This window comes from Anser brachyrhynchus (assembly GCF_964034855.1).
Source record: "Anser brachyrhynchus genome assembly, chromosome: 27".
NCBI lineage: Eukaryota > Metazoa > Chordata > Aves > Anseriformes > Anatidae > Anser > Anser brachyrhynchus.
In genome coordinates this window covers 5,669,919-5,696,825 of record NC_137720.1, presented here as the reverse complement: position 1 = coordinate 5,696,825, position 26,907 = coordinate 5,669,919, and the positions used below count along the sequence as shown (strand labels likewise).

The window sequence follows — 26,907 nt, the reverse complement described above, 5'->3', positions numbered from 1 at the left end:
AGAGCCAGCAGCAGCTGGGGGTAGAGTGGGAAGAGGAAATAAGTCTTAAATCCTGCTGCTCTTTCAGCACTGCTTTCACTACACAAACTGGTCTTTCGGCCAAGCGCCGTCCTGGAAGGTATCAGAGCAGGGTATTAGTTTTTAATAACACACAAAAAACCTGGCTGAACCTGGCTTTACTGCTTAAAACCGACAATCTCCCAGAGCCCTGCTTGTCACACGTCAGCCACCAAGCGCCTCCGTGACACATGCCTCAGGTATTTCTTGTTCTAGGACCGCATTCATTTAATCAAGGGTTCCCGTAGAGTTGTTAAAAACCTTAGCTTTACTTCAGTTATCTACCAAACAAGCAGATATTATCTGGAAACACTATAGTCCTTTGATATTATATCTTAATTAAACCTTAAAATAGTTTTAAAATGCTGTGGTCCTGCTTAAACTTCAGTCATAACACAGTACGTGAAGGTGCATTTAACTAAAACATGCCTCAACAGCACGATTTTATAAAGATTTGGCCTCCAGCACCAGCGTTAGAGCACAGATGTACTTTTTAAGAAGTCAGGCTTTAAACCACACAGAAGCCAAAACAAATTTTGGCCTTGCCAGGAACTCCGGAGTCAAGATTAACTGTAACTACCCTTCCTCATCCTAGCAGGCCCAGGGATTTCAGAAGGTCAAACGTAACAAGAACAATGAAACACTGCCTAAACGAGGATGTTAAATTAGGGCTGGATTTACATGCAGGAAAGAGTGCATCAGAGGAATGAGAGAGGAAGGAATCTGAAAGGAGCCAGATAGGGGTGTAGTCATAACACACGCAAATTAAGACACTAATAGTGGAGAAACCAGATCCGTCAAACCTACTACATCTGTAAGATTTGAGAGTTATAAAAAAAATTGCCAATTTTGAACGTTAACAGGAGTTTAAGCAAGCTACAGTGCAATGGAAAGGCAATGCGTGAGTCAAACAGGCAGAAAAAGTAAATTGAAATAATTAAGGCCTTTCTCTAGAATATAGTGTTTATATGTTAGCGTCCTTACCTCTGGTATCCTGATGAAATACTTATATTTTTACTAGTGTTTTAGTCTTTGTTGTACTTCGATATTTAACACAAACGTGTACAGCACTCAAGCACTGCAGCTATTTACCAGTAAAAGCACTAACCCAGCTGTACGTTACTCATGATGATTCATGGCATTATACCTCGTTGTGCTATCATGCTTCTTCACAGAAGTACAAGCAGGTCAATTAAATTCAGGCACACAGGTTAAACATTAATGCAACATCCTGTCATTGCAACAGTCAAAGACAAGGTATTCCCCTTTGCATCCTCGGATCTCATTTCTCTGACTACATCCCAACAGATCAAGCACTGGGAATGCATTCTGCCTGGTCTCACTTCCTGGATTTCGGTCCCTGCTTTGACTTATCTCATTCTGGAATGTGGTATCGCCAGCCTTGCATCCTCCTAACGAATGAAAATGCAATTCAGTCAAAAGGGTGCTAAAAAGTAAAAGGTACCTGCCACGTTCCCCTTGCACAGCTACCTCTTCGCAGGTTAGAGCTCTGCCTCCACAGAGAACACATTTCTACCAAGAGCCCAACCAAGTGACAGTGACAATCGGAAAAAAGGGGGCAGTGCAGTGTAGTGGTAATATACACAGGCTGGCCATGAGCTAAAAGGCTTTGAGACTTAAAGGGAGCTCTTCACCAACTTAAAAACATGTTCCATTTGTTTAAGTGATCATAAACAAAGACTAGCTAAGGATTCTTAATCTCTCCTCTCAGATTTAACTACTGCCACCAAGAAAACAAAACGAAAACACACATTTCATTTTCTATTTACATGCCTCTTCCTACAGCAGTTTCCTAGAGCTTTTGTTTACGTGGTGGCAGGAAGAACAGGGCTGGGGCACTGACCGAGCTGCACACCTAGCCACAGAGTGTTTGTGCTGGTGTACGGAGGGATACGCGCAGGTCGGCAGAGCCACCTCCTCCAGCAACGGGGCGGCTCTGGCCCGAGCGAGGTGCGCACGAACCTCGTGCCTTAAGCTGCGGCTCCTCCATGAGATCTGCCACCGTGTCACCTTATCACCTAATACAAGTGACCCGGGCTTTGCTGCAGTCCGAGGGACTTACCTGTGTTCTGTATCCTCCATGTTTTTGTAAACTGGGTGTCAGGAGGGATGGACTCCCCTTCCCCGATGGTGACATCTTCAACAAAGGACATGGAGGGTACGTTGATATTTGGGCTCTCAAAGTCATAATAGGCTCCGATGGCGGCTTGTAGGTTCCTAGAAAGCAAAAAGCAGATTACAGCCTTAAGTACGCGGGTGGGCCAGCTCCTTTTCAGAGGTTCACGTAGGTCAGCCTGAACAGTAAAAATATTATCCCGATTAGAGGAACTCTGCTGCCCACAATTTCCTAAAACCTCCACCTTTATCACACGTGGATTCTGCAAGATAACGGAGCTCAAAATATAGCTTTTTACCTTCCATGGACACTATGTCGGATCACTTTGCTGCTTCTTATTTTCACTGGAAACCTGGGAACTCAGTCTTTCAGGCCTCCACCCTATGGAACTCGACAATAACGTGGAGGGACAGTGGGGTGAGTGCTGGGCAGCGGCGTGTGAACAGCTCTTCTTTATACCCGCCTTGTTTCCGTAGCTAATTTCAAGAGGATTCAACTTCTTCATTTTATTTTGGCACGAAAGATCCAGAGGAGCATCAGATGAGCAAAACACACAGCACACATGATAACTCTGAAGGCTGAAGGGCACCACCAACTACGGACAGCAATTCGAGCCCTGCTGCTTGTGAAACGCAGTCACACGAGCCACGAGCACTCCCCGACTACTTATTAATCATTAGGTGCCTGCTCAGTTCTGGATCGTCACAGCTCAAAGGAACTTACAAACCGTCCAGGACGAACAAACATTCCTACCGATTCCAAACAAATGGCACTGGAAGGCTGTGATGTATTACGGACATCCAGCAAGCCACAAGTGCTATTGATTCACGGTCACGGCGTAGCTGAAAACTCGCAGGGTAATTAATTTGAGAAGAGGAGCAGTCAAACAGGAAGAGGATTCACGAGGCTGAGCTGCCATTCCACGACATACTATTATGTTATTATGTAAGTGTTGTGGCAAATCATCTAATTCCTCTGTTTACGCATGGCTGCGGGGTTGTGGCCCTCATTTACATGTGGTGAGTAGGTGCTGTGAGAATGGGATGAGTAAAATCGCACCGAAAGCACTGGGCATAACAGCTGCTATGTATTCGTGATTACACAAAGCTATTTTGCTTTTTTAAGCAAGACAAAGAAAAAAAAAATCCTTCGAGAACCAGGAATCGCCACCTAGAGCAGAAGCCCTGCAGAAGGGCGGTCAGAAGCTGCACGGCGTGGTACGGTGATTTATCGAGGGTAAGCATTGTTTGGTGGGGTGTCATGTGTCTAACCCAGAGCCAGAAAGCCAAGGTGAAAGCGGGAGAAACATTTGCAGCATGACCCTGAGAAAGAGCAAACAGAGGGCTCCGGGAGCTGCTTGCCAGCTGGAAAGGGACTCGAAACGGTGAGCAAAGGAACTGCCTCCTGTTCGATTCCTACAGCGCTCGAGGGAAAAAAAAAATAAATCAGACATTGTGTAAAACCAAAACCGCCCGGGAGAGAAGCGGCACTGATTTCCCCTTACACAGGGGACCCCAAAGGAGCAGCTAACGGCACCGGAGCTTGGGTCAGAGGAGGGCAGTCGTAGATCTGAGAGCCACCCGTGCCGGGGGGACACCTGAACGACAGATGCACCAGTCCCCCGAGCCACCGGGACGCCAGAAGACGATGACGCCGTGCTGGCTGACATCCTGACATCTCCCAGAGCTCAGCCAAGGCACGAGGTGGCACCGGAGGGGCGCTCTGCCCGGCACGGCAAACCCTACACACCCACACCAGGGCTTTTGCTGCTAACACACCAACGGGCTTGGGTGCAACGGGGCAACAGACGAGCCTCCCTGCAGGACTCCCACATTCAGAGCACTGAATTTCGGACCAGAAGCCATTATTCGGCTCGAGACGTTTTCTACCTCGGAGCGTCGGGGCTATATTTAATACAGGCAGCTCGGGCGAACGCTGCAGGAAGGGTGCGTGTCACGTTAGCCAATAACCGGAGACAAATGCTCAGTTTTACGTCACCAGCCGCCTGTTGCTTATACACGGCACGAGATTTACATAACTTGCAGCAGGGCCGTGCCAAGAGCCTCCTGCTCGCCCAACCAGCTAACGCTACGAGCTGGAGCTCGGTTTTCACGACAATTTCCTCCTGTGTTACAGCGATCCGAGGCAAAAGGCATTGTGAGAGCTACAAAAGACAGCGACACAGCTCTTTCTCTCCCTAATCCACTACTACACAAACCCATTTTCCGACGTCCTGCACCGTCCTTGCGTGCTACGATTCTGGGATCGGGAGTAACGACGTTTTATTGGCATTAAGAAAGAAAACAGCAGTTCCACGGGGGAAACGTCTTCTGTAATTCTCTGCAAGGCAGCCTGCGCTGTTTTGTGTTTGCTTGGCTGGAAACCCGCTCCAAAAGGTAGTGGGCTATTTGTGCACACAGGCTGCCTGCCAGCTCCCTTCCCCTCCCTGGGTCATATTTCATTGCTTGCTTTGCCATTGGGAAACGGCTCCAGCCCTCTGCAGCCTTTAGTTAAAAACTAACCAAGGAAAAGCACGTGGCCAAAAAAAAAAAAAACAACAGATTTGCCACCTTTCTGCCATCGGGCATCCCAAAGCCACCTTCCTGCCCCCGTCCTGGTCACCGCCGCAGGTTTTGGTCAGGGTCAGCACCCGCGCGTGCTTTGATACCCCCCCCCGGCCTTCCCCCTAGAGAATTAAAAGGAAGCTTCCAGAAACCAAAGAGAAATTGAAAGTAGCAAGAGCCAAAGTCAGGATGACAAAGCAAATCCGCCCCACGCTGGAGTCCTTTGACACAGCCGACCCGAGGAGATAGGCGCCGGGCGGCTGCAGGAGATCCCCGCGGCGGCGCTCACGCTGCGGTCACGCTCCCCGCTTACACAACGGGCACAGAGCAGCAGAGCCCGGCCGCCTTCGGCTCGGCTCTTCCCAAGGGATGTTCCCAAGGGACGCTGCCCCTCGCTCCCTACCCCCAGGCAGGGCCGGGTGCGAAGGCAGCCCCGGGTATGGGGGTGAGGGCAGCCCCCCGCTCGGGGCGGCGGGTACCGCCTGCAGAGGGTCGGGGCAAGCCGCAGCCCGGCGATTTGCACCGTGGGGACCGCGCACAAGTGCCCCCCGCCTCCTTCCTTCCACTAAATGCACACACGACAGCAGATTTTAATAAGGAGAGGCGAGCACCTTTCCTTATGCCGGTATTAAGACCCTGAAATTCGTCTGCGTGCACCTACTGCTGTTATTATTGTGTCCGTACCCTCGTGCCCAGATGGAAGTGCAGGCACCCGGGGACAGGACCGCGGAGCCAGGCCCCCGAGAGGAAGGGGTTATCAGCTGCAGGCTCCTCTTGTACGCCCGTGCCTGCCTCGTCTCCCTCCGAGGTGCGACACGCACCGCGCTGCCCCTCCGCATGAGATAAATTCCTATTATAAACCAGCTCTCAAGCTGTAAGATGAGCACGCCAAGCCCAGCCGGTGTAATTTACGTGACTGATCTATCCTAATTACAGGGACGGCCACGCTTCTGCCTGTCTCAGGACAGCCCTCCAGGTGCCAGGCCCTCCGTGCCGAAATGAAGCAATTTTCCCCCGTTCAGGGCAGCAGCAGCGCGGAGCTCTGCCGTCCTCCCGGAGCAGGGCCCACGGGATCCGGGCTCCCCACGAAGGTCACCGCAGCCACGAGGCGTGCCTACCGCAGCCACGTCCGATTCGGGTCCAAAAAGGTTTTGGAGAGGGAGGGCAGAAGGCGGCAAATAAAGGTTACGGCTGCGTGTACCAGACCCATTCTAACCACGGGGATCCCGCTCCTTCCTCTCCAAAGGCACCCCGACTTACCTACCCAGTGTTTTCCCAGCCAACTACTGCCCCCAGAAGCGGAGAAAGTGTCCCTTTCCAAGTCCATTCCTCCGCTCTGCCGCTTTGTTTCAAGCCTCGGGAGCTAAATTACAACAGCGAAGTTAAAACCTCCTCTGCTAATAGCTCTGGAGATGTCCCTTAACAACTCTTAAGTGTTTGCAAAGAGGTGGTTTATCTTGAGCTGGTTCTTTCCCTTCCCGTTCTTTTTTTTCCAGACAGCCTTTTGTTATGTTAAACCAATATATTTAGACAGTAATTACTCCCAATTAACTAGGTCACCGTGCAGTGTTCACAAATAAAAGAAGCTCTTCCCAATCGATTCACAAAGCCGAGGGCTCCTCGTGCAACCCAGCCCTGGTGCACGCAAGCAGCAGCACCCGGGCAACTGGCCGTGTCTCGGTGGTGGTGTGGTGCTGTAAAATCGAGTTCTTGGGTACAAGAATGAAGAAACCGAGGTACTGAGGCTTACTCACCCCTGCCTTCTGCAGAAAGCACAGCACATGCACAGCACCTCGTCCTCCTGTTACCAAGAAAAGGCTCAGCTCTTGCCACACATCGCCGCCGTGCCTCCGTGGGCGTCTTGGGAGGGAACAAGCAGGTCGCTGCAGCACACAGGGCAAGGGATGGCAGGAGTCCTGCCAAACACGCTCGGAACAGGTAGAGAAAGTGAGCTGGAAGAATCCCGCACCATCCGGTGCCCGTAACCTCCTGCGCCTCTCCCACAGGACACGTGCATCGCGTTTTGGTTTTATTTTCCATCCAGCAGCTTCAAGTTCTGAACTACGGGGAAAAATCCCGTCCAGCCCGCAGGCTGCCTCTCTGGAGGTCTTCACGACACGGGAATTCCACTCCTAAGTGCCACTTCCAGCAGAAAGCGACAACTTGATAATTAAAATTTCAACTGTTACAGGAACCTACAAGTTTTCATTTCTTATAAAATTCTTTGATGACTCCAAATTACAACAAGGCAGCCCCTTCAGCTCAGAATGCAGCGGGCAGTTTGTTCCTACCAGCTCCTGCCCTCTCCTACCACCTATTATGATCTAACTGGTGAGAGCTCCCAGCAGCGACTCTCCTGAGCTGCCAGGAGAAACAAAGGCAATCAAATCGGTGCAATGCCTTCGACTCTGAATTTCATGCAGGATGCAGCCCTGGTATCATGCAAGGACAGCGAGCTGAGGACAACGGTTAAGTCAAGTAGAAAGCACTCTGACAAATGGACTCTGTCACTGCGCTGTGCAGAGCCATGTGCTGAAGCGAGTGCCAGGCTGTGTTTCTCTCCCTCGCAGGGGCTGAGGACAGAAGCACCCCACGCGTGGTGTCCGAGCGTGGCGCGTCCTCAGCACCCACAGGCAGCTCTTGGCACGGGAACCACAGCTCCGGTGCCGCCCTCCTGAAAGATGCAGTGCAAAAAGCTAAGCAGTGACACGGGGCTGAATACTTACTGCTTTCTGGGCAGCGCTTTGTGCTCCTTCCACGACTGAATTCTCACCCTTCACGGGTCCTTCCTGCCCCCCAAAGCAATAGGTAGCCGGACACCCCGGCACCCCACAAGGCACCCTTCGCTAAAAACAAAGGCGTGCAAGAGAAATAGCGCAGCAGCTGCGTAACTTCTCCCTCCTAAATAACGGGACAGCTCCGCGTGATGCAGGTGGGAGAGACTCAAAACGCCTGAGGAGCACATCCCGGTGAGGCAAGCCTCGGTCCCCTCCTTTCATCTCGGCACCCAGCATCCCCTTTGGATTTGATTTCCTCAGCTGCTGGGGAATTGGACTGATAGCACTCCGGGTTAGGCCACCCCGAACAGCTACTTACTGCTCCTGAAGTGGGAGGCACCTCGAAGCATCAGCAGAAGCTCGGGGGAGAGACTCGACACCGCAGGGAAGCGCTTTTACCTGGAGCTGAATTCAAACATTTTCAGTGGAGACGACACGGGGCAATTAAGTGGAAGGGCTCTCAAGACATTTTGAAGGACTGGAAATTTTAATCAGCGAGTAGCTTTCAATAAACACCGCTCCTGAAAGCCAAACGTGCGCGTCAGTTACCTTCAGAGCTGACCTCTTACACTAAACACGAGGCTGGGAAATTACCCCGCGAGGCTTTGGGGATCCAAAAGGACCACGGAGGGAAGCTGAAAGCTTTCAGCTGAACTTACACGGCTTAAGAGAGAGGGGGAAAAAGCTGGCTAATTTGAAGCTCCTGCATTTCCTTACACGAAGCCACAGAAAAACCTGACGGTTTCAGCTGAGAGCAGCCAGTTCCAAAATACAAGGGGGATGTTCCTGACCTGCAGTGATCGAACGCAGTGTTGCTCTCCATCCAGGGGCAGCACAGGGGTAGCAAGGGAGAAGACACTGAAGATGCACACAGTTTTCAGGACACCCCACTCCACCAAAAGTCGCTTTAACAGGCTTTCAGATGCACACAAACGGGCACAAAGGCACCGTAACCCCCACCACAGTCCCGGCTGAGCGCTCGCTGCACCCTGCAGCAAGAGGCGGCAGAACCAAGGCTGCGAGGCCGCCGTGAGCCCCAGACCCCAGCAGCTGAACCCTCCGAAAGCAGGCGGCCAGGAGCTCGAAGCCTGGGCCGAAATGTTTTGTGGCTGTCCCAGCAGGAGCTGCTCCCTACCTGCTGCCCCCGGACACAGGCACCAGCTCGTCCCAGCGGGGAGCCAGCACGCTGCCGGCACGCAGCAGGTTCCCCGAGCGCTAACTCCTCAGCACAAACCGTGTCACCGATCTATAATTGTCTGCGTTCGAGTAATGGGGGGATTAAAGCTACAGAAACTGTCTGAGAACAAGTTCGGGCACGCTGGGCAGCCCAGCCGGACTAAAATTATATCGCACCCAACTCCCGCTGCTGCAGCCGTCTGTCTGCTTGCAGCTCCGCTCCACGCGCACCCGCCCCGGACGGGTCTGTAACGTGGACACGGCACAGTTGTAACACTCTGCAGTTAAAAACTCAATGTGTCTGAAGTCTACCTTTCGTGCAGATCGCTCAGGTCAAATATTTGAGCTTTTTTGGAGACGAGTTGTGCTTTTTTTTAACGCTCTAAATAAAAGCTGTCCAAGAAAACGTTTTTCAGCTGATTAATTCTCTGATTTTCTTATTTGTAGTGACGTCAGGGGACAGCCGCGCGCAGAGATCCAAGTCTACAACAGCTCACACGTACTAAGAATACATCCACGACGCTTCAAGCCACCGCAATGAATTAAGCAGTTAAAAACTATTTTCTGCTCCCCAGACAGGGTACGAAGGAGCCTACGCAGGCACCGCTGAGCGGCAGCCACGGGATTGCCAGCCTGCCCCGATTCTCCCCACCGCCCGCTATCTCCTCCCCGCCAGATGCTGGACCAGCTCCGAGTTCACCCAAAGAAGTTTCCAGGGAAGACAAAATTGATTTCAAAGCCCGGTTTGTCCCAGGTTTGTCTCCTCCAGGACACAAGGGCTGGAGATTCCCCCCACCGCCCGCTCAGAACCGAAGGAGCATCAACGCTGGGCTTGTGATTTGCGAAAGCAGCTCTGGGAAAGCTTCCCTCAGATTTACGGTGATGTGGATAAGCAAAAGGGAAGTCACGGGAGCCCCACGGACCGAGACAAAGAGCAGACAGACACGGACAGCAGGGACCCTGACCCCTCCTAAAGCAAAGCAGACACCACAACTCCCCACTTACAGTGGCACAGCAATATTTGGTGTCAAATCCAACAATTCTAATACGAACAGGGAACGAGGGTTTACATTCATTGTTTTGGGAGAAAAATCCTACCGCTTGTTTTATATCCTGCCTTCCCTTCGACTTCACAAGCGGAGGAAGAGAGGGAAAACTCAGCAAACGCAGCCAGACACAACATCTCTCATCGGATGGAGCTCTCTGATAGCGGCTGATTAGTTTACTGGACATCAGCAGAAACACTGCCTTCAAACGGCAGAGGAAATGAAATTAATTTGTTCGTGCTTCGTTCACGATCTGCAAATAAAAGCTACAATGGAGATCTCGATGCCAGCAGCAGATGTTTGCCCCCGCAACCGGCGCACAACAAAACCAAACCTGGCAGCACGTTAGGTCTGTAACCAGAAGCGTTTGATCAGCAATACCAGAGCTGCTCCTAACTATTTGCATCTAAAAAAATGCTATAAAGCAGTGTTTTGATTTGAGAGATCAATTGCATTCTTCGGGGGTGCTGGTGTTTAACGGAGAGCTGGAATAAAACCGCAGGTGTTTTAATGCCGTCGGCTGCACGAAGCTCTCTACCAGACCGAAGGCGCAGCGCCGTACCGAGATCAATAAACCGGCTTTTGGTATCGCCTCATGATCAAAGGTTGGCTGGCGCAGGGGCAGACGCAGCTAAGGCCACGCATTCCACCTCGGCATTCATATCCCGAGAGGTAATGCCTAAAAACTTGGATGTGTCTGACTTGGCACGGCCTCACGTCTGCCCTCTGCGCCCGCCGGTTCCACAGGAGCACAACGCAGGGCCCTCGGAGGGCCGGAGTTGAAGATTTACCAGGGGACGGCTCCGTACGTTGCACCAGCGAACCCTTCACGCACAGCGAGCGGGAGAAGGCTGGGAGGAGGCGACGAGCGGCCACGCACCGCCACCGGCCCTGGTGCCCGAGCTGGAGCACTTCGAGCCCAAGTCCTTCCCAACATCAAACTGGAGGTCTTCTACAGAAAAGCGGTCAAAAAAAGCCTGTTAACAGAGGACAGCTGAATGCTTTTTTTGTCTCGTGAACACCTCCGAGGTCTGGAAACGCAGCCCAGGAGCACGAGGGGCTCCTCGTCGTGGGAACTGCATCGTCTGCGTGCCGCCTGCTGCCTGCGGCCCTGACGGCTCCCCCGGGTGCACCGCGGGGTATTTCTCCGAGCGGTGCCCACGCTCCACCACTAACATCACCTGCCAACGCACGCGTCCATCCCCGGAGCTGAGTTTTCCCGAGTGGCATCCCGCCACCCTTGCGAGGACGCGGGAATCGAGCGGAGACCCCAAGTCAGGACGGGAGGAGCACGAAACCCTCCCAGCTGCACCAAGCACATCCACTCGACAGAAAGCATTTCGACAGCCCACCGGAGGGGCAAACCCCATCTGTTTACACGGCGATTTTAAGATCCAATATTCTGCCTTCCCTCCACGATCAATAAAACTCACACCCAAACGCTAGGTAAACCACCGCGACGCCAGACAAATTCACGTTGCTGATGTGAGAATCGCCGCCAGCAGCTGATCCCCTCCTCACCTCAGCTCCCCTCACTCCTACAGGAACACCCCGCCGCCGTACAGCAACGCTACGGCGGATTCCTCTAGTATTTTCAGAGATAAAGTAACCTATAATTATTTTCATGGAAAACTCTCTGGAGTACTGGCGAAACCAGGTCAGAGCTACAAATTCTTCTGAGCGTACTAAAAAAGAAAACCTCCAGAAGAGATCTGACCGCCTTACAAAAAAAAGGACCTTAAACACCTTTTTTTTTTTTCCCCCCCGCCAGATAGATCAAAAAAGTCTTGGGTTCACAGCAATAAAGCGCTGTTTTTCCCTTTTTAAACGCAATGGACACCATCGTTATCTGACGCGTTAAAATTAAATACCAGCATCACACCTACCAGACCAACAGAACCCAGCTAAACAAACGTGAAAAAAGCATGTAAACAAACATGAGACGGGAATTACTGAAATGTGCCAGCATTAAATCAATCTTCCGAGGTAGGATCCCCCCGCAGCCACCTGCGTTGACGCAGGGGCTGAACCCCAGCACCGGCAGCTGCCCCAAACCCAGCTACACAGAACCGAAGGGGCTCACGTCTTCCCCTGCCACCCCTCAACCCTGAAATTTGGTGCAATTTCCAGCGAATAAAGTTTCCTCTTCCTTGTCCCAACACCTGTCCCCATCAGCCTGGGAAGAGTCCCAGGACTTCGACGCGAGGGGCCTTACCAGAGTGTGTAAGGAAAGCAAACAAGACGCGCGTTCCGGGCAAAGTTTCCCTGCTGTTTACGTTCACGCTGCTCCTTACTGCTGACGGCCAGTCGGGGCATCGCAAAATTTGCTTTCCGGGTGTTTTCTGATCGTGCCCCGGTCCCACCGACCCCTGCTCCCGCGTCAGGGCCGCCGCGGGCAGAGCCCGGCGCAGATTCGTTCCGCGCTGACCTAACCGACCCCGGATTTTAAGAAATAAATGAACGCAAAGGCTTTCCGAAAGGGGTTTGGGATGCAGTCGGATGAGACTACGGAGCCTGGACAAGCTCGGACACGTCCCCAGGCACCCGGCACGCCAGCAGCCAGGGCCTGGAACCGCAGCAGCCCCCAAAAGCCCTCCTGGGACCCCCCCCAAAGCACCCGGAGGGGAGGGAGCCACAGCGCAGGGACCCGGTTATCGGAGGTGTGGTTGATCCCAGGCACCACGGCAGCAAAACGCCCCGCGACTCGGCTGCGGTTCTCCTCCCGAGGAGGAAATATTTTGGGGCCTCGACATCTTTTGGAGCTCGCTCCTGGTTTTAGGCCAAGAGCTCAACCTCTCGGCCGACCTCTGGGCCCTTTAATAACCCCAAAAAACCACCGAGGGACGAGGCCCTGAAGCGGCAGCAGCACTCCCCGAAGGGCCCGGGCAGCAGGAAGCTGGGCTGGAGCAGGTCGGAACCCCCCGTGCAATTCACGGGAGGCCCAGCTCTAGGAAAGCGTTTAAATAACAGGGGAAAAGACAACTGCGAGCGTTTAACCTGTCTTACCTGAAGATCAAAGACCGGCCTCAGAAACTCAGGATGCGTGTGTTCCACCTGCAGCACCTCTGCCGTGGTGCTAACGAAAGCAGCTGGCAGCTTCCCGAGCGCTGCCCCAGCCCGTGAAATACTTGGAAAGCACACCGAGCGGCTCCGGGTCAGCCGGAGGTACCGACAGACCTGAAGGCTACCCGCAGCTCGTATTTCTTCACGATCAACAGATTCTCTTCTGCAGGTTACCCGAAAAAGCTGTTTTCAAACAATTCACCTCTCCCAGAAGCGGAGATTCAGACGCAGTTCCCAATGATAGCCCTGGAAACGTGCGTTCAAAGCCCGGCTCAGCTCGCTTGCCTCGCTATCTCAAAGGCCTAGAACAAGGAAGTAGCTCCAGGTCCGGCGACTACATCATTATCATCAAAGAGCCGCCTGCTGCACTCGTGAAAAAAAGTTCTTAATTAACCCGTACGAGCGTATCTGAGGAGCACTCGGGGCGCCGCACGAGCGCAGGTCTCAGCCCTGCCGCGAGCAGCCATCGATCCTGGCACGGAGAGGGAGGAGATCGCCTCCCAGGAGGAGCGCCCGACCTTTACCAGCAGGAGAAGCGACTCGGCGGTCTCACCCAGAGGGGTTATTCACAGGGTAGGATGGTGACGGAAGATCCGGGCCCTAATTCCAGGGCGAGGAATCAGCCCCCGTGCGGCGGCGGCGGCACCTGCCACCACCTCGGGTGGCAGCCTGGAGGTGCACGGCGCCCTTCAGCACGACAAAGGGAAGGCGCTGCCAGGAGAGGGAAAACGTGGCCGAGGCTTTTTATAACGACAGGGAGCTCTCAGGCCGGTAGCCCAAGGAGGTGGGAGCTGGAGAACGGGGCAGGAAGAGAACAGAACCGTAAGCCGTAGGGTGACAGGCACAGGGGACGGGCGGTCCCGCAGGGCAGCACCGAAGCATCCCGGCAAGAACACCCAAAGAGGGCTGGCAGCACCCCCGGCCGTGCCCGGGCTGCTGAAAGGCAAAACCCCGCCGGGCTTTCATCAGCCCACCTCGGGAGCAACCACACCGCAGCCTGCGCTGATTTTCGCGGAGCGTCGTACGCATTCCCCCACGTTGTCACATTTCCTTTTATGCACCCTCCCACCCATCCAGCGCGGCTTATGAACACCGAAAAAAAAACAAACCACTAAAAGTTTATTGCGTTCCCAGAGCTTAGCCACTGAAGTTGTGAGTTCCTCGTGAATTAGAGTTCCTTTGATCACTTCAGATTTTTGACTGTAACTAAAAAGATAAAAAAAATAGTTCTAAGATTGTATTTAAGAAACTGATACTGCAAAAGAAAGTAAATATTCCTGAAAAAGAGAGCTTCAACACCAACGAGGAACGTGACGGTTACACACAGCCACCTCACTAGGAGCTCCCAGGTCCTTCCCAGGACTCTCCTGAGGTTTCTGCTCTCCCACGGAACATCACAGGAAAAAAAAAAAACACAAAACACCAAAACCCCCCAGCGTTACCTCGCAAAGCAGAACGTCTAGCACAGGTGCTTTTATTCCTGTTATCACCAAAACACAAAGGAGGAGGGAAAGCTTTTTCTGCTGTGACACTTCCCCAGCGCAAACCCCTGCACACTAACGAGACTCTTTTGCATTTATCAGCCTGCAACGCACACGGCGTTATTTGCTGTTCCCTCGCTCCCTCTGCAGCTGCACGTTCGCCATCAGAGCTCCCTACAGGTCCGCAGGAAGAGGGAAGGAAGGAGGTTACGAAGTTGTCTCGTTACTATTGATTAGTTCGACAGTTCCCCGAAAGTGTTTTTTTTTCCTCCCCCAACTGTTGATATCAAGGGCTTCAACTCGGATTTCAAGCTTCAAACCCAAGGTTTCCTGGATTCGATGGAATATAGTTAAAAAAATGTACGGACAATTTAGGTAAGTAACTGCTGTTGTGTCTGAAGCACGGCGCTCGGCTCTCCTGCATCCTCAGCGTGAACACACCGCGAGGGTCCCGCTTCGGTCATCCTGGCACAGCCCAGCCGGGATGGTTTTAAGGTCGCAGGTGGCAACAAGGAGCAGCAATTTCACACCACCCCTTCACCCCTGCGCTCCCCACACCCTCCTACTTTCTGTTTTCCACCGTTAAATCGCATCTTCCCCACATTTTTTTCCCCTCGAGTTGCGGCTTCCCTGACTACCTGTGCTCCTGCTTTTAACCCGGGAGAGCACCGAGGAGCTTTCACAACCTCCAAACCCCCCAAGAAAGCGAAGTTTTTGAGAGCCGCCCAGCTCGCGAGCAGACGTTACATCTTCACCAAACGCCCAGGCAACTTTCCCGGGGAGGCCAAGACTTTCTGCCCCAATTTTCCTGGGGCCAACAGGCGCCACGGCCCAGCCCTGCCTCCGCCGAGGCCGCTCGCCCTCCGTCCCCTCGGAGGAGGAGCGGTGCCAGGAGCTGGTCACTGGTTAACAGCCCGCAGCCCTTTGACCCAGGGGCTCTCGGGGCTGCCAATGCCCCCGGCACCGGGCAGGGGGGGAGCGGGGAGGCCGAACGCCGAGCCCCGGCCTCGGAGAAATCCTCCCGGGGGGCTCCCTGCCCTGCCAGCCTCCACCCCGGGGCCTACGGCAGGGACCGGCCTCCCGCCGCCGGGCACGACGCCCTCTCGGAGGGGACTCGGGGCGGCCTCCCCCAGCCCCTCTGTGGCCTCCCCGGGCCTCCTCCAGGCCCCTGCAGCCTCCCCTAGACCCCCCCCCAGGCCCGACGCCCCCTCAGGCAGCTCGGGGCGGCCTCCTCCGTCCCGGCGGCCTCCCCCGGTCCCCTTGCGGCCTCCCCTTGCCCAGGGCTCTCCCCCAACCCCCTGCAGCCTCCCCCAGCTCGGCGGCCTCCCCCCGGCCCCGCAGCCTTCCACGGCCCCCCTGGAGCCACCCCCGGTTTCCTTGTGGCCTCCAGCGGCCTCACAACCTCTCCCCGGCCTCCCTCCGGTCCCCAAAGCCTCCCCGGGCCGCCCTACGGCCTCCCCAGGCCGTGCAGCCTCCCCCGGGTCCCTCTCCAGGCCCTGGGGCCTCCCCCAACCCCACAGCCTCCCCCCCCCCCCCCCAGCCTCCCTCCAACCCGGCGGCCTCCCCACGGCCTCCGCGGGCCTCCCCCGACCCCACAGCCTCCCCCCGAGCCCGGCGGCCTCCCCACGGTCCCAAGGGGCCTCCCCCAACCCCACAGCCTCCCCCACAGCCTCCCCCGAGCCCGCAGCCTCTCAGCCTCCCCCCGGGGCTCTCCGTAGCCTCCCCCCCCGGCCCTCACCAGTTGGTCATGTCGAGGAAGAAGGCGCAGCCGGCGGGGCTGAGCTGGAAGCCGAGCAGCCGCTGGAACTCGCCGATGAGCACGTCCTTGTCGGTGGTGCCCAGGCAGCTGAACTTCTGCATCAGCTCCGCGTCCAGGTCCACGTCCATGCCCTCCATGGCTCCTCCGCCGCCTCCACCGCCACCCCCCCCGGGGCTGCTGCTGCTGCTGCCGCCGCTCGTCCGGGTTCCCCCCCCCCCAGGCTACCGGGGCCGCTCCCGGGGCCGCCGCCGCCGCCGCTCAGCGCCGCATGGGGGCGATTGGAGGGGGGGTGGGGGGGGTGAGGGTGAGGGGAGGGGGGGTGTGAGGGCACGGCGGGGGGCGGGCGGGCAGCAGGGGAGGGGGGCGCGGGCGTCGGCGTGGGCACCGCGCAGGCGCCGCCCCGCCCCGCGCGCCTTGTGACGCCGCGGGCCGGGCGCGGAGGGGAATCAGGCATTTGCATAACGCGGCGCGCGCGCGCGCCGCCTGACGCCGATCCCCCACCGTCTGCGAATGGGAGCCGAGGGATTTGCATGCGCCCCGCCGCGCGCGCGCGCGCGCTGCCATATATGGGAGGCGGCGCGGGGAGGAGAGCGCGCGTGTTTATGGATGCAAATCGGTCACGTGACGCGGAGGGGGGTGCTGGGGCGTAGCGAGGCGCAAGGGCTGCTGGGATGGCAGCGGGAAGGGGGGGGGCAGAGGCCTCGCGGCCTGGAATTTTCCTCAAATCCTCGTTTTTCGCCTCAATTCCGCTCCTCGCTGCGGGTCGGGCAATCCCAGGCCTCAGCAATGCGAATCCTGGCTTTTGAGGAAGGCAGAAGCCTCCCTGGCAGTGCTGGGGGGCGCAAACCGAGGAAATAAAGGCTGTTTCGTACAAATTGAGCACGTTATTGTAAATAAACCAGGTTTTAACCTCAAATGCCCCGCGTTACGTGAGGTGTTTGTGTCCCGAGCTGCGTCCCGGCCGGGCTGGGGGTTACAGGAGCTCCCTGGGGCTGCCCCAGGCGAGGGCCGCGGTGCTCCCACGGCGCCCAGCTCGTGGTTTTGGTGTGCGGGTGGAAGGGGTTGTGGTGCCACGGCTGAAGGCAGGGGTGTGAAAGAGGCTGGAACTCAAAGCCAGGCCGTGTCATGAAGCACCCCGGGAGATCACAGGGCAAACAAATCCCCGCATATCGCTGCGTGGCGCTTGTGTGTCCTGAGAGCCCGCTTAATGAGTAATGGAGCCTGTGGGGATTCGCTTGGGCCTGAACAACGCTGGGTTCACGGGGTCGCTGCTGTTTGTACCAGGGCAGGACCCGAGGCGCCGTCCCGAAACCTGCTCAGCTCTGCTGCGGCTCCTGCGCCAGGCCCAGCGGGGGCACACGGCACCGGGGCGGTCACACCAACCGCCCAGCTGCCTCCTGCCCCGTCCCCAGACAGTGCCTGGCTTCATCCCCGGCCCCACGGTGCCCCACGGGACTCACAGCCCACGCGGCTGTGTTTCACGTGAGGAGAGTGTTGCCCAGTGGCGCTGAAACGAGCACGAACAAGGCTCCTGGTGCAGCCCTCCAGCAGCCTGCGCCCCCCCTGGGCTGCTTTTGGCAGCCATTAGCGGCCTGACCAAGCTCCCTGCCCAATACCGAGCCCCTTTTTGTGGGTTCCCCAGGCCAAGGGGGTGCTCAAGGAGAGGTTGGACGGGGTGCTTGGGGACAAGGTTTGGTGGGTGACGGCGGTGCTAGGGGGTGGTTGGAGCAGGTGATCCTGGAGGGATTCTCCAACCCTACTGACTCTGGGGGTTGAGGGCCATGGAGCGAGTCCTGAGGAGGGTGCTGAGATGCCTGGGGACTGCGGCACCTGCGGTATGAGGACGGGCTGAGAGGACTGGGCTCGTTTAGCCTGGAAAAGAGAAGGCTGAGGGGAGACCCCGTTAAGGTGTACAAACACCCGAGGGGAAGGTGTCAGGGGGGACGGAGCCGCTCCCTTTTCTGTGCTGTGACCTGGCACAGGCAGCCCACAGGGCTGCGGGGGCTCCTCCCCTGAGCTCCCCAACACCCCCCCCCCCCCAAAACGGGGGTCCCAAATCTCCCCCAGCTCCGGGCCGGACACCGAGGCAGCGGGGAAGGCGAAGGCCGCCCCGCGGGCCTCTTCTGTCCCTCGGCAGCCACCGTTGTGCGCGGAGCGCGGCCGGGGCTGAGGCGGCGGAAGGGGGCGGTGCGGGGGGGGGGGGACATTTCCTGGCGGCTCCGGTGGCGGGGAGCGGGGAGCACCATGCCCAAGTGAGCCCCGGGGGGGCCGGGGGTCCTGGGTCTGGTTGGGGGGGTCTCGGGGGTCCTGGGCCCGGCTGGGGGGAATCGGGGCTGGGGGGAATCGGGGGCCCCGGGTCCGGTTGGGGGCAGCGCAGGGGTCTCTGGGCCCGGTTGTGGGGGGTTTTGGGGGTCCCCGGGCCCGGTTGGAGGGGAGTTCGGGGGTCCCCGGGTCTGGCTGGGGGCATCGCAGGGGTCCCCGGGCCCGGTTGTGGGGGGCTTGGGGGTCCCCGGGCCCGGTTGGAAGGGAGTTCGGGGGTCCCCGGGTCTGGCTGGGGGCAGCTCGGGGGTCCTGGGCCTGGCTGTGGGGAATCGGGGGTCCCCAGGCCCAGTTGGGGGCAGCTCAGAGATCCCCGAGCCCGGTTGTGGGGGGGTTCGGGGGTCCCCGGGCCCAGTTGCGGGGCAGCTCGGGGGTCCTGGGCTTGGCGGGGGGAGCTCGGTGTTCTGGGTTTGGGTTGGGGGGAGCTTGGGGGTCCCGGGGGTCCCTGGCCCAGCTGGGGGAGCTCGGGGGTCCCGGTGGCACGGAGCGGTGTCCCTGGTCAGTAACAGGCCTTCTGCCTCCGCAGGTTTTATTGCGACTACTGCGACACGTACCTCACCCACGACTCGGTAAGCGCCCAGCCGTCCGCCGTCACCCACCTTGGGTATTGAGCACGTGAAAATAGAACTTGGGTAGGCTAAAACTGGGTTAGTTGAGGCAGTGAGGTGTCCTGCTTGTTTGTCAGTAAGCCACATCTGCGTTAATTCATTTATGATATCAGGTGTGCTTAAAATAAACCCCACATAGAGCAAACCCCGTCTATTTGAAATACCAAGGTGTCCCCCTAGCTTGTCGGTAAGTAACAAACCTTCTGCGTTAATTCATCTGTACTATTGCATGCGCTTAAAATAAACCCTGCACCGACTAAACCCAGGTTGTTTGAAATTACTGCGATGTCCTGCTCAAAAAGGAAACAGGAACTGGAGGGACTGGAGTCTCGCTAGGTCTCACCAATCCTGGGTGTCACGGTGTGACTTGGTGTCAGCGCAGCCTCACCCGAAAACTTGGCTCGATGCTTGTCGTTTGTACGTGAGGGCATGGCACAGCGCCTGGCCTCTGGGTGTGCGCAGAAACCAAGCAGTTCTGTGCTTCCAAAGAGGATATGTTTAAGTTTTACCGAAGTTCCCAGTAAACTGTGATTTTATGTGATGTTACACAAGCTCTGGGTTTAATGTGATCTTTCTCAGCCCTCCGTGAGAAAAACCCACTGCAGTGGCCGAAAGCACAAAGAGAATGTGAAGGACTACTACCAGAAATGGATGGAGGAGCAAGCCCAGAGCCTGATTGATAAAACAAGTAAGGCGAATCCTTTTGTGATCTTGTTTTGCTTTGCTGTTACTGCTCTCTGTCCTCCAAGTGCTTTTCTTCCTTTTTTCCACGCTGATTCGTTATCAGTTCCCTGGTGGCTCTTTGCTGTATGATTTGTGGATAAGAATGTCACTTGGGATTTGAATTTTGACCTTGTCTGAGTGTGGGCTCCCATGTAAGAGGCTGAGAGGGCTCGTTGCAGGCAGGCATTGCTCTGCTGCGGCTGAGGGTTGTAGCTCCCCTCGCCTTTAGCACTGCCAGCAGCATCGTACAAGCTCGCGTAGCACGAGGCTGTGGGTTAGGGGCAAGTGGCTGGGGGTTTAGATCGAGAGCCCTCTTGGGGTGTTGGTTTTTAAACAAACTTCCTTAAATTCCAAGGACAATCTCTTCAAGCACAATGGTTTTGCTAGCAAGCCTTCATGAGAAGAGGCTCGTGGAACAAATTTGTTCTAGGTGTTCCACCAGATCTCATAACAGGTTTTTAGCTCCTTCCCTTAAAAAGAGAAATAAGACATCTCTCTAGGGCTTAAGCTTACTTTATTTTTGCTTCTGTTGGTAGTAGCACTTCTATGTAAAGAGCGTGAATAAGAAAACCAGAAGGTAGGAAAATGGACATTAAAATGTATGAAATGTTGTGGGTTATTTACGTATTCTAGTTGCTTGGCCTCAGCTCTCAAGGGATGTTGATTTTTTTTCTCCTCTCTTGCTATTGTAGGCTTGAATAAAGTGCAAAATGTTTCCTCTGTCAGTTCGTGGGGTTCTTTTCCTCTCACTTGTTCTCTAAATAATGTTTTTTTTTCCTCTCTGGATGGGATAGATACAAGTGCCAGATTAACCTTATGGCAACTTTCTTTCTTTAGCTGCTTCCAGCTTTCACATCTTTTGCCTTCCTCTTGGACAATTCAGGTCTTCTGAATTTCTTCTTTCCCCTTTCACGTTAGATCTTTTTCACGCTTTTTGTCACCTGCCTAAGTCATTGGCCTATTTCATGATAACGTGGATTAATTTAATGATCCTAAGTGAAAGTTACAGCTGCAAATCATGTGATGTGTTTTCTCTACTATCCACCTTCCAGCTAGGTGTGTGAAATTCATCCTGGAGCTCTCTAGTCTCAGCTGGAGTAATTACTGTAATAACTGTCTTCGAGAATATCAGGTGCTTCCATCTTGACAAGCAGTGTAAACCAGGGATTTGTTCCAGAGTAAGAACAAATGAGTGTGCACCATGACGTTAAGTATGTTCTGAATGCTTGGCATGAGAAGGAACGTTGACACAGGAGCTTCCTCCGCTTAGTAACTATTTTTTCTTCTGGGATTCTTTCTCTTTTTTTTTCTTTTTTTTTCCCCCCCAATGTAGCGGCTGCATTCCAGCAAGGGAAAATTCCACCGACGCCGTTCTCAGCACCACCCCCTGGAGGAGCCATGATACCGCCCCCTCCCAGCATCCGTAAGTCTCTGGTTCCTGGCGGTGAGGGCAGACCTTAGCGGTGGTGTTTCACAGAATGTTAGGGATTGGAAGGGACCTTGAAAGATCAGCTAGTCCAATCCCCCTGCCGGAGCAGGAACACCTAGGTCAGGTCACACAGGAACGCGTCCAGGTGGGTTTTGAATGTCTCCAGAGAAGGAGACTCCACAACCCCCTGGGCAGCCCGTTCCAGTGCTCTGTCACCTTCAGCATGAACAAGTTTTGTCTCATTTAAGCAGAACCTCCTGTGTTCCAGCTTGCACCCACTGCCCCTTGTCCTGTCATTAGATGTCACCGAGAAGAGCCTGGCTCCATCCTCCTGACACTCACCCTTTCCATATTTATAAACATAAATTAGGTCACCCCTCAGTCTCATCCAAGCCAAAGAGCCCCAGCTCCCTCAGCCTTCCCTTGTAAGAAGGATGCTCCACTCCCTTAATAATCCTTGTGGCTCTGCGCTGGGCTCTCTCGAGCAGTTCCCTGTCCTTTAACTGAGGGGCCCAGAACTGGATGCAATTAAAAAAACAAAAGTCCCTTTAGCGTGAAATAAAGCAAAAAATGTTGAGGTTGCAAATATCGAAATGTAAGAGAATGCACTATAAGAGTATTTCTTCCATCTTCTTTAATCTTCATTTTATTTCATTAGTGCTGAGCACATTAATGGAATTGTGCTCTCTCATTGCTTTGTAGCTGCTGTGTAGAGAGCTTTATCTGAACTTCTGATACAATGGGTTTTGTGTTTCTTTTTTTTTTTTTGAAGAATATAGTAGGATTGATAACCTTGTCTTGCACTTTGGCTGGCAAACTGCAGAGATCCCTTTCTGCACAGAGCCCCCTGCTGTGGGAAGTGGCAGTTTATCTGCATTAGATATGCAGAGCTGGAAATAATAGCGAGCGTATTCTTCCTCCAATTCACTTTTTTGGCACCCGAAGTCGAGGTTAAAACTAAAAACGAAGGCAGACGATTGCAAAAAAAAAAAAAAATCAAGGTCATCTTAATTACTAAAACCTCCTGTAAAGCCTAATAGCTATTTCACCTTGTTGAGGAATGTGAGAGCAGGCGGATGTGTAACCGGTTTGTGTCTGTGTTCAGCTGGTCCCCCCCGCCCCGGCATGATGCCAGCCCCTCATATGGGTGGGCCCCCAATGATGCCAATGATGGGCCCGCCTCCGCCCGGAATGATGCCCGTCGGACCTGGTAAGTCTGGAAAGGAGTCTTCTCTTTCGAACGGAGCAGTCTGACAGCTGCTAATTTAAGTTTCCTTCGCTGCTTGTTGAGAGCGCTTGCTAGTCCTGGCGTGCGGTTGAAATTACTGCTTTGATAGATTGCAGTTTTCCTACTTTTGGTCTGACAATCTTTAATCGTTCAGGTATTCCATCGTTGCAATGTTCACATTTTGCACAACAGATGCATTTCAGCAGTAGATGAAGTTTATTGTTTAAAGTGTCTTAAAATAATGTGTTCCAAAGAAGTGACGTGCCTTAAAAAGGTTTTTCTGAACAGCAAAGGTAAACTAAAATGTCTTGATCTATTCCGCTTTTGAGCTTATTGGCATTTGAAGAGTTCTCAGAGGACGTTTATTGAAGCAGTTACTGGAACAAATCTAAAGGAATACGCACGTGCACACCAAAAGTAGTGAAATGCAATTATTGTGTTGCTGGTAGAAACTGTTCCTTAAGTGTTCTTTTTTTAAAAACGGCACAAAATATGTGCATGCTCTGTAATATGAGGCAGTGTCTGACAATAAATGGAGAAGCTGGATGGAAACCACTCTCTCGGTGCTTTTTGGTAAAGGACCTGCTTTTCATGGCTGGTGCCATTACCCAGTTCCAAGAAGCACACCCAGCCTTTTTCAAACACTTAATTGGAAGATTTTGCAGTAAGTCTTCCAAATGAACTTTCCAATGCAGTTATTAAGCTAGCGTCTCTTTTGAGTGGTTGAAATAATTTATCAGTGAATATTGTCAAAACTGGGCATATAACCCAGGAACTTGATTCTACCCCTACTAATTGCTGGTATCCTTCAGGGAAATGTAATCCTTCTCAGCCAGGTTCCAGATCAAGGCTTACACACGTGCAAAATGAAAGTTCCCTGGAGGCTGTGGAGAAATGTGGACGCTTCCTGCAGCTCTTCCAAAGCTCCCCAGAGCTTTTCTCTAATGTGTTTTCCTTCCTCCTGTAGCTCCAGGGATGAGGCCACCGATGGGAGGACACATGCCAATGATGCCAGGGCCCCCAATGATGAGACCGCCCTCAAGACCCATGATGGTGCCAACCAGGCCAGGCATGACCCGCCCAGACAGATAAAGGTGGAAATGGAGCTCCGTGGCTTTTTTCGTTTTATGATCTTCCACATGCTAAAATGCCGTAGACTTACGTCCCGAGGATTTTATATGAAAACAGTGTGTAGAGGAAATCTGCTGTTGTTTCAAATTGCAGACGGTTTGACCTAGATGCACACTGTGCTGATGCTTTTGTAACTGGTCTGTTTTATGGTTTTTGTTTTTTTTTTGGATTTTCCCCCATTGAAATAAAACATTGATGCTGGTTTACATGTGGAGAATCTGACCCTTACTGCGTATTTTTTTCTGTCCAGCAGAATATCAGTCTTCATTGCACCCTCTCCACCCACCTAGCACTAAGCTTCTTATTTTTTTTTTCTTAAGTCCTCTGGTATGACATTTTTTTCATGTTATACTCCTAGAGAGAAATATCAGTATCTGCATTCCGAATTCTTATTTCAAAACAAGCGTGCACATTTTTAATTAAAAGAAAAATGTAACACTACAAAAGTGCAGTGATATCTAACTGAGGAGACTGCAAAATGATGTTAATCTGTAACGCAAAATAGGATGAATTTAATAAAATGCTGATTCGTCATTGAGGGAAACAAAGAGAAGCTGTTAAAAGGTTGCTTCTGATAGTAAGGTATTGTAGTTAGTGTTTTGATGCTGAAAAACATATTTTTGCTTTGTTGTTGCTACTGAGGTGTTTGTGTGAACCCAAGTTATCCGAGCTGTTGAGTCAGTGGCTGTTAATGCCCAGTTTTCTTCAGATAAAGGAATGTGATGTTGAAGACATTTTTCCAAGGCCCCTTTTTTGAAAGGGCTTTGCTTTTTGATGAGCTGTGCTTAATGCAGGTGTACGACTCCAATTGGATTGAAAGAATTTATTCTGTTTGCATAACCAACTGCTCTGTGCGTGTCGGTTGTCATCTGTTTCAATAGGCAGAATTTTCCAACTCATTCTTGGCATATTTGTATCCAATACAAAAGTGTGGGAGTAATTTGCATCTTAGAGGAAAGTGTTTGGTCAGCAGAACTGCAAGGGCTCTTCTCCTGAGCTGCCGTCTGCTCTGGGACAGGACAGTTGAATCAGATGAGATTTTATTTGAGGAGCTCATGCTTTGAAGGCTTCTATAAAGCACATTGTGTAGCTGAGACATCAAATATTTAATTCCCCAATATTTAATAGGCATGTTCAACAAACGTGGAGATGAGGCAAAAGTTAGAGGATATTTCTACGATAAAATACACTAACCTTGCTAATGAATAAAAGAGAAAAATCATCTGCAGCATCCCATGGCCTAGCCCTAATCTGCGTTTCTCTGCTGTTCTATAGCAGACTTGTGCAGTGCGCAGCACTTGCAGGCTGGACAGGTGCCGGGCTCTTACAGCATTCATCGATATCTCTTGGGGAAAACAAGCAGGAGCCGCTGATGATCACCACTGACCTCTGATAAAAGTATTCTGCTGGAGTTGTCTCCCCACCCGCCTGCTATCAGATTAAAACAATGTGTGTAGCCAAGTACAAAGCACGCGGCTCTCTCGTTAAAGGATTGACTGATCAGTTTAATGCCCCAGTGCCTTATTTGAAGAACAATGTCATCATTTATGTGGGGCTGCTTTTGTTGGGCACAGCCTTGGAGGCAAAATGCTCCTTTGTAGTACAGCCTGAAATCTCTCGTGAAATGGCCCAACTCCTTGTCATCCGTCAAAGGGTTACAACACAGCCATAAACTAAGTAGCACAGACACTGCTTGAACTGAGACATTTTTTTTTCATTCCGGCAGCCTCGCCGGTTAAGTTGTTTTGTGCTGAATGCTTTTCTCGACTTTTTTTCAACCTTTAAAGGTTATTTTTGGCTACCCTGAGATAGTCTCACACCTCCTTGTGTATACCCTGAAGCCTACCTGAAAGGAGGGTGTGGGGTCGGCCTCTTCTTGCAGATAACCAGGGATAGGACCAGAGGGAATGGCCTCAAGTTGGGCCAGGGGAGGTTCAGGTGGGAAATGAGGAGACATTTCTGCTCAGAAAGAGCGGTCAGGCGTTGGGACGGGTTGCCCAGGGAGGTGGGGGAGTCCCCGACCCTGGGGGTGCTCAAGGAGAGGTTGGACGTGGTGCTTGGGGACAGGGCTCAGTGGTGACAGTGGTGGTAGGGGGTGGTTGGAGCAGGTGATTTTGGAGGGCTTCTCCAACCCTAATCATTCTGGGATTCTAAGCACACCGTTTTCTCTGTTCAGGGGAGGTTCCTAAGCTGTTTGGTGGATTTTTCCACCCGCCAATACCCGGCGTGTAAACAGAGCCGAGAGCAGGGAGCTGCAGGCAGCCTGCCCTCACCCTCCCGCCCTCCGGCCTCCCCTGGGCGAGGAGGACGAGCCCTGCCCGAGGCCGCGGGGCTTCCAGCGCTGTCCCCCCCGCCCCGTGCCTTTAACCCCCGGTGGGGGGGGGGCGAGGGACGAGCCCGGTGGGGCCGCCAGGGGGCGAACGGGAGGCGGCGGCGGGGCGGAGCGGGCCGGGAGGCGGCGGCGGAGCGGCGATGGAGCCCCGCCGGCCTCGGCGCTGAGCCTCCCCCCCCCCCCCCTCGCCGCGGCATGGCCGGCCTCATCAAGAAGCAGATCCTGAAGCACCTGTCCCGGTGAGGCGCCCGCAGCCCCTTCCCCGTGGGGCTTTTTTTTTGGGGGGGAGGCCCGGGGCTGGAGGCCCGGGGGGGGGGAAGCGGGAGGTGGAGGCTGAGGCCCTGCCCCGCCGGCCTCCCCTCGGGGCTGCCTCCGGCAGGGCCTCGGGGGGCAGTGGGCGCCGTGCGGTTCTCCCCCCCCGGGCTGGTCCTGCCTCCTGGGGGGAAGGTTTATGGAGCCTGGGGGGCGTTTGGAAAACCGGGGGGGGCGTTTGGAAACCCTGGGCTGAGCCTCCTGGGAGGCTGAGCGAGGGGAAAAGCCCCCCCCCCCCAAAAAAAAAATGAGGGGAGAAGGAAAAGAGGTGCCGCGCCCCAGGAGGAGAAGGATGGCTGTGACGCGGGACGTTCCCGTGCACCTCGCTTTTGGGGTTTTTGAGGGCGGCGTGTCATTTTCGGCTGAGTTCGTGACGGGCACCAGGAGGTGCGCTGAAGGGGACCGCGGGGTCTTTGCGCTTTGTGCCCGAGCCTGGGGTTCAGAAGCACGGCTCCGCGGTGCGACTCTGCCGCTGACCTTGGCCGAGTCGCGGGGCCTCGGTTTCCCCGAGGAAACCCAAGGCAAGGAGCCGGGGGAGAGCCACGGTTCGTGTCGTGCCCCACGGCCGCGGGCACGGCCTCCCACTGCAGTGCCGAAAGACCGGAGCGATGTGACGAAACGTAAAGACCTGGAGGCTGCTGACGGAGGCACAGCGTTGCACGCTGCTTTTCTCCTCTCTGCTTTCTGAGCTGCAGACGATCACGTCCTGTCTGCTTTTGCTGGTGGAGAAACTCGGAGGGGCAGCGAGGGGCTCGGAGCGATTGC

General features: G+C 54.2%; 4 protein-coding genes across 6 annotated transcripts in view; 2 read left to right on the top strand and 2 right to left on the bottom strand.

Annotated features, from left to right (window-relative positions):
* Positions 1-16,545, bottom strand: part of ILRUN (inflammation and lipid regulator with UBA-like and NBR1-like domains) — a 30,762-nt gene extending 14,217 nt beyond the window's left edge. The window contains exons 1-2 of the mRNA XM_080569204.1: positions 16,040-16,545; positions 2,141-2,295 (exon numbers count right to left, since the gene is read on the bottom strand). Of these exons, the coding sequence (XP_080425330.1) occupies positions 2,141-2,295; positions 16,040-16,197 (313 nt within the window). The 5' untranslated portion in view covers positions 16,198-16,545. The remainder of the gene's footprint in view (positions 1-2,140; positions 2,296-16,039) is intronic.
* Positions 1-26,907, bottom strand: part of RPS10 (ribosomal protein S10) — a 129,861-nt gene that overhangs the window by 63,387 nt on the left and 39,567 nt on the right. The gene's annotated exons all lie outside the window — the stretch shown is intronic.
* Positions 18,207-23,715, top strand: SNRPC (small nuclear ribonucleoprotein polypeptide C). Of its 2 annotated transcripts, none has more exons than XM_080569211.1 (6): positions 18,207-18,312; positions 18,906-18,948; positions 19,567-19,675; positions 21,044-21,133; positions 22,245-22,349; positions 23,335-23,715. In XM_080569211.1, the coding sequence occupies exons 1-6, from the start codon at positions 18,305-18,307 to the stop codon at positions 23,457-23,459; spliced, it is 480 nt and encodes a 159-aa protein (XP_080425337.1). In that variant the 5' UTR covers positions 18,207-18,304; the 3' UTR covers positions 23,460-23,715. The 2 variants fall into 2 exon arrangements, with proteins under 2 accessions (XP_080425337.1, XP_080425336.1); XM_080569210.1 differs by having other exon boundaries at positions 21,041-21,133.
* BLTP3A (bridge-like lipid transfer protein family member 3A) overlaps positions 25,599-26,907 on the top strand; it is a 35,188-nt gene continuing 33,879 nt past the window's right edge. Inside the window, exon 1 of one of the 2 annotated variants that reach the window (XM_080569127.1) lies at positions 25,599-26,069. In XM_080569127.1, coding sequence (XP_080425253.1) covers positions 26,026-26,069 — 44 coding nt within the window. In that variant the 5' untranslated portion in view covers positions 25,599-26,025. The remainder of the gene's footprint in view (positions 26,070-26,907) is intronic. The other variant, XM_080569126.1, reaches the window with a different exon arrangement.